At 45.2% G+C, this 6,821-nt stretch overlaps 1 protein-coding gene across 1 annotated transcript; it reads left to right on the forward strand.

Moving 5' to 3' along the window:
* Positions 1–1,034: 1,034 nt before the first annotated feature.
* On the forward strand, positions 1,035–3,081 carry LOC119314683 (protein ALP1-like). Its single transcript, XM_037589381.1, has 5 exons — positions 1,035–1,135; positions 1,606–1,682; positions 1,819–2,319; positions 2,408–2,633; positions 2,716–3,081. Exons 3-5 carry the CDS (start codon positions 1,819–1,821, stop codon positions 2,790–2,792), a joined length of 804 nt encoding a protein of 267 aa, XP_037445278.1. The 5' UTR covers positions 1,035–1,135; positions 1,606–1,682; the 3' UTR covers positions 2,793–3,081.
* Positions 3,082–6,821: the final 3,740 nt, after the last annotated feature.

Raw genomic sequence — 6,821 nt, forward strand, 5'->3', positions numbered from 1 at the left:
CGCCCCTGTACGTGTTGTACATCATTGTGTATTTAGACCCGGTGTTGTACGAATACCTCTAACACCTATTTGATTGTACATTTGTACATGTTTAATACGATATCTTATTAATCTCTTCTTTGTTGTCTAACCCACCATTCACTAAATTAAGGAAGAGAAGCGGGTTGTGAAGCCCCTACTTTGAAGGGGCTATTCTGTTACTCCCTCCGTTTCTTGATATAAGGTGTATAGATTTTTGAGGAAAAAATCCGAAATATAAGGTCTATTGCGTTGCACCACTCGTTTGGATAATTTTTTTTAGGGATTTGATTACATTTCCTTATATCATGTAAGCTCCTCTATTTTCTTATGTCAATTAGTCATCTGTAATCTCACTCAAAACTTGTGAAATTTTCCCTTCACGTGCGTTTTTTAATTTCTGTGTCAAAAACTATACACCCTATATCTAGGAACGGAGGGAGTATTATATTTAATTTAAAGCCACTTCCATACACTCTTTGATTCCTCGTTAGCGCTGACGGTACAGAGTATTTCATAGATGGTCGATCGTGTACCGAGTGGCACGGGAACCCAGGTTGTTCTACGTGCTAAGCTGGTGGTACAAAAGAAACTGCACAGTGCGTGCCAAGTCGATCCATGGCGTGAACCGTCAAGTCAAGCACGCTCGTGGTCATGGAGAAGTGAAGCAAATTAGCCTTTGCTCGTGCCAGCCTGGCTCCGTTGCCAAGTGGCTAGTACTAGGAGATAAGATCGACCAAGATGTCTCACTCACACAGGACATAGCCTAGCCTAGCCTAGGACGCACGGAGGTTAAGGATGTGTTTGGTTGGAGGGATAGCCATCCAAGAGACAGGGATAGCCATATTTAGGGTGGATACCACATGTTTGGTTCATGGACGAGGTTGGACGAGGCAGGACGTGGATAACCAGATGCTAGGAATATTCGCCAAAAATCCGGCTCCGCGCGTGCGCGAAAATCTCGCGGACATGGGCAGCCAGGCTCGCGCCGAAACGTTTTCGGCCCCGCCCACCTCTCCAACCTTATCTTTTCCCCCTTTCTTCCCTCAAATCTCTCGTCTCGTCTCCCGTCGATGCCGGCGGCTGCAAATCGAATAGACGGCCGGCGGATCTCAAGGTCAGTGCATTGGTGCTATCTTCTTCCTGTCCTTAGTCCTTCGTTCGAGATTTCCGCGGCGGCGGCAGCCGCAGATGGGTGTGGCGGCGGCGGCGGCCGGTGATGGGTGCAGCGGCGGCGGTTGCCGCAGCTGGGCGTGGTGCCAGCGGCAGCTGTAGCTGGTGGCGTGGCGCGGGAGGTAGATGCAGGGGCGGCGCGGGAGATCTGTAGCTGGGCATGTCGCGGGAGGTAGATGCAGGGGCGGCGTGGGAGCAGATGCGCCTCGCACGCGGGCAGCAGATGTAGGAAGCTGGCAAACTGCGCGGGCGTGCTTGCGTACATGAGCTGCTGCTCGTGGTGTGAATGTGTGCGTGCTGTGTGCTTGCGTACAGGAGCAGCTGGGCATGTTGATGGGGCTGTACATGGTGCTGCTGGTGTGAACTTGTGTGTGGTGTGTGTGTGCGCTGACGTTTGATTTGTTTTTCATACAGGAGCTGAAAGGGAAACGGCAAGGCTGAAGTCAGGGGCTACATCTCCCTCCTTTCTTTGATTTTCTGCAAGATCAGAGGTAACTTGATTACTAGTAAAACCAAATGTTCCTCGTATGTACTGCTTGACTGATGATGTGCATGCTGAGTTGTTTTTGTTAAAGTAATACCATTTGTAATTGATGAAGTAATGTCATTTGTACCATTGCATTGTAGATGGACAAAAAAACAAAGATGTTAATTTGTGCGGCGGCAGCACAATGGTTTATCAATATGATAGCTTTAGTTGTCCAATCTAGAAAAAGAAAAAGGAGAGAGGCAATTACATATGCCCCAATTGATGAGAGAGATAGGATGAGAAGAGAGTACTTTGATAACAAAGGATGGAAGAATGACACAACTTGTGTGAACATCCTTAGGCTTCGGAGAGCTCCTTTCTTTCGGTTTTGTCAACTATTTAGAGATCGCAATTTGCTAAAGGACACAATCCATATGTCCATTGAGCAGCAAGTAGCAATGTTTTTGCACACTGTTGGTCACAATGTTCGGAATAGAGTAATTGGTGGGAATTTTGGTAGATCTGGTGAAGTTGTTAGCCGCTATTTTAAAAAAGTACTCCATGCAATTGGTGAGCTTCGAGATGAACTTATTAGGAAGCCTTCATTGGGGACCCAAAAGAAAATAGAAGGAAACCATCGGTGGGATCCATACTTTAAGGTATGACACCGAGTGACAACTACATTTTGTCAGTGTAGGCACAAATCTGTTTAGATCCTAATTTTTTGTTTTTATTTCCACTTAATAGGATTGTATTGGAGCTATTGATGGTACACATGTACGTGCCTCTGTTACACCTGATACGGAGGCTGCCTTTGATGGTAGAAAGAAATATACTACTCAAAATGTGATGGCGGCTGTTGATTTTGACCTTCGATTCACATATGTGTTGGCCGGTTGGGAGGGGACAGCACATGATGCTGTAGTTTTACGCGATGCTTTAGGACGTGAAAATGGTCTACGTGTCCCACAAGGTAATAGATTAACCATGTAGATACATGTTGTCAATGGGATTTTGATATATATGTAAGTAACCCAAATGCTCCTCGTATTTAGGAAAATTTTATCTAGTTGATGCCGGATATGGAGCCAAACCAGGCTTCTTGCCTCCTTTTCGTGGCGTGAGGTTTTAAATGATGGCATTGATGAATATATCATACCCTAGGATGAATGGGTGGCCAATATCACTCATGCTTCATCATCAACTGGCCAAGCACAAGAACATGCATACATGGCTAATTTTAGGCAAGGACTTGCTGATCAAATGTGGGAAGACCGACAAAACTATTTGCAGTATCAAAACATGTAGTAGCTACCATGTCATTCAAATGTGGGAAGAACTATTGTACTTTATTTGAACTATGTGTTTGTGGGAATTTCATTGTAATGACATATTACTTGTTGTAATGACATACTATTATTGTTGAGTTGCTTATTTTCTCTCCAAGTACTCACCGAGATTTAATTCTTTATGTTGAAATATTTGCTGAATTGCTTCTTTCTTTCCAAGTACCTGCTGAAATTTAATCTTTATGTTGAAATACTTGCTGAAATTCAATTCTTTATGTTGAAATACTTACAGAATTGCTTCTTTCTATTCGAATACATGTCCAATTTAATTCTTTATGTTGAAATTGGTTGCTGATTTGGTTCTTTCTCTCCAAATACTTGCTGATATGCTTGGTGAAATTGTAGGATATGGCTGCTAGGCAAATCTCATGGACACCTACCATGTCATTGTACATGCTAGCCCATCTATGTGGTTTGGTGACTGGTGGCCATAGACCAGGTACCTCCTTCAAGAATGTCCACTGGAATGGTTGTGCCGCTGCTATGAATGAACATTTTCAGCGCACTGACTTTGAAAGATCGTGGATGTCGCCTAGAGGGGGGGTGAATAGGCGCTCTTAAAATAATTACGGTTTAGGCTTGAACAAATGCGGAATAAACCTAGCGGTTAATTTGTCAAGCACAAAACCTACAACAACTAGACTCACCTATGTGCACCAACAACTTATGCTAAGCAAGATAAACTACTAGGTGATAGCAAGATATATGACAACAAACAATATAGCTATCACAAATTAAAGTGCATAAGTAAAGAGCTCGGGTAAGAGATAACCGAGGCACGCGGAGACGATGATGTATCCCGAAGTTCACACCCTTGCGGATGCTAATCTCCATTTGGAGCGGTGTGGAGGCACAATGCTCCCCAAGAAGCCACTAGGGCCACCATAATCTCCTCACGCCCTCGCACAATGCAAGATGCCGTGATTCCTCTAAGGGACCCTTGAGGGCGGTCACCGAACCCGTACAAATGGCAACCCTTGGGGGCGGTCACCGAACCCGTACACTTTGGCAACCCTTGGGGGCGGTCACCGAACCCCGTCAAATTGCTCGGGGCGATCTCCACAACCTAATTGGAGACCCCGACGCTTGCCCGGAGTTTTACACCACAATGATTGAGCTTCGAACACCAACAACCGTCTAGGGCGCCCAAGCACCCAAGAGGAACAAGCTCAATGGTACCAAGCACCCAAGAGTAATAAGCTTCTCAACTTGTAACTTCCACGTATCACCGTGGAGAACTCAAACCGATGCACCAAATGCAATGGCAAGGGCACACGGAGTGCCCAAGTCCTTCTCTCTCAAATCCCACCGAAGCAACTAATGCTAGGAGGAAAATGAGAGGAAGAACAAGAAAGAGAACACAAAGAACTCCAAGATCTAGATCCAAGGGGTTCCCCTCACATAGAGGAGAAAGTGATTGGTGGAAATGTGGGTCTAGATCTCCTCTCTCTTTTCCCTCAAAAACTAGCAAGAAACCATGGAGGGATTGAGAGTTAGCAAGCTCAAAGAAGGTCAACAATGGGGGAAGAACACGAGCTCAAAAGATTGGGTTCATAGGGGAAGAAGACCCCCTTTTATAGGAGGAGGGAAATTCAACCGTTATGTGCTCAGCCCGCACACGAGCGGTACTACCGCTCCTGGTCCCGGTACAACCGGGACTCACAGTATACGTGCAGAACCCTACCAGGCGGTACAACCGGGCGACCAGGCGGTAGCACCGGTTGAGAAGAACAACCAGAGCAACCGCCCAGCCACCGCTCAACCACCGCATAGGAACAGAAGGGAGTCACCCCTGAGTGCGGTAGTCGAGCGGTACCGGGCCGGTGCAACCGCATGGCCTTGAGCGCTCGGGCGCTAAGTCCTGAGCGGTAGAACCGCTCCGTACACCGGTGGTACCGGTACGACCGGACCAACCGGGCCACCACCGCCCGAGTACCGCATCAAAACAGAGGCTTGGCCGGTACTTGGGTGGTGCCTGGCCGGAACAACCGCCCAAGACTTTGCTGAGCAAGTTGGCGGTACCACCGCCCGGAAGCAGCGGTACAACGGCTGAGAGCTCCAAGCGGTACTACCGCAGGGGCTTGTGGTACTACCGCTGGGACCAGACAAAAACCACTTCCAAGAAAACAAGAACTGCCATAACTTCTGCATATGAGCTCCGAATTGAGCAAACTCAAGCTTGTTGGAAACAAGACGACGAGTAGCATCAAAACAGCGACTAGTAATAGTAAGAAGAGGCAGGGGAGGTATGCCTAACAAAAAGAGGAGTCAAACCTCCAAGCGAGAAGAATCGGCAAAACCTCCAACATCGAAAACATCATAGAAGATGCATGTGAACTCCGTTTTCGATGAACTCACAAAGAAAACATCAAGATGACCATAAGCTCTAAGACTCACAAAGAGAACCAAACAAGAACCAAGAAAGATGATGCAAGGATGCAATGGTTTGAGCTCTCTATGAATGATACGATCAAGCTACTCATCGAGAGCCCCCCTTGATAGTACGGCAATCGATCCTATAACCCGGTCTCCCAACTACCATCATGAGACCGGTAAAATAGAAAACCTATCAAGGGAAAACCTTTGCCTTGCACATGGTCCACTTGAGCTAGATGATGACAATCTTGACTCCCTCAAGTTGGACCACCTTTCTTGATTGTGTTAACTCGATGAAGACTAGTTGATTGCTCCCCCATACTCCACTATGGGTGAGCCACTCTTCCGCACATCTTCACAAGTCCATTATCACCACAAAGGACGGCAAGCTTCAAGCATTTGATCTCTTTGTGATGCTCCATTTGAACTTGCACACCGCAACCTAACCCCACAAAGAACTCTCACAAAGACCATGGGTTAGTACACAAAGCGTAATTGACAATTCTTACCGTACCATGGGATCACTTGATCCCTCTCGGTACATCTTCTACGCTTTGTGAGTTGATCAAATTGATTCACTCTTGACTTAGTCTTGATCAACCTTGAACCTTTCCAATTCTCTTCATTTGAATGATGTCTTGAAGGTAGACATGAATGATCACACAATCTTCTTCTTCAAGACATGCTTGCAATAAGCTCAACTCTCACATGACCAATCTTTGGATAATTCCTTGAATAACACCTTGGTCGACACAAACTCTCCTTGAAATCAACACATGCACTCCAAGAAAAGCCTATGGACAAAACCTTCAAATATAACTCAAGGAAACCATTAGTCCATAGAGATTGTCATCAATTACCAAAACCAAACATGGGGGCACCGCATGTTCTTTTAGACTTGATTGGAACCCACATCACAAATCACGCAAGGACGTGGAAAAGGAAGTATAAGCAGATAGTGCACCTCAAATCATTGAGTGGTGCACTTTGGGATGAAGATAACTTTATGATTGTTCTTGATCATGAGCATTACACAAACCATATTAAGGTATCTATTTTTCTGCCCTTTAGTACTTGCTAGAATTGGTTCCATTTGTCCAAAATACTTGTTGAAATGAGCTTTATAATGAAAAATAGTTGTTGAAATTGGTTCCATATCTCCTAGTACTTGCCGTAATGATTTCTTTCATGCACTATCACTTGCTGGAACTTTTTTACACTCCATTTCCTTGCTGGAATGAGTACTTTTATAGACCAATTCTTGCTGAAATAAGTTCTTTTATGCATTACCACTTGCTGGACCTTATGTATACTCCATGCTAGTTGCTGAAATGAGCTTTTATAGCCAAATTCTTGCTGAAATGAGTTCTTTCATGCATTATAACTTGCTAGAATTTATTTATACTCACATTCCTTGCTGAAATGATTACTTTTGT

Source organism: Triticum dicoccoides, chromosome 6A (assembly GCF_002162155.2).
Source record: "Triticum dicoccoides isolate Atlit2015 ecotype Zavitan chromosome 6A, WEW_v2.0, whole genome shotgun sequence".
In the NCBI taxonomy this organism is placed as follows: Eukaryota; Viridiplantae; Streptophyta; class Magnoliopsida; order Poales; family Poaceae; genus Triticum; species Triticum dicoccoides.

Bases quoted from the DNA above. Each gene is read 5' to 3' on its own strand.
- LOC119314683 (XM_037589381.1), top strand. From the start codon at position 1,819: ATGGACAAAAAAACAAAGATGTTAATTTGTGCGGCGGCAGCACAATGG. The intron at 2,320-2,407 runs GTATGACACCGA...TCCACTTAATAG, and splicing joins GGTGGGATCCATACTTTAAG to GATTGTATTGGAGCTATTGA. The intron at 2,634-2,715 runs GTAATAGATTAA...CCTCGTATTTAG, and splicing joins TGGTCTACGTGTCCCACAAG to GAAAATTTTATCTAGTTGAT.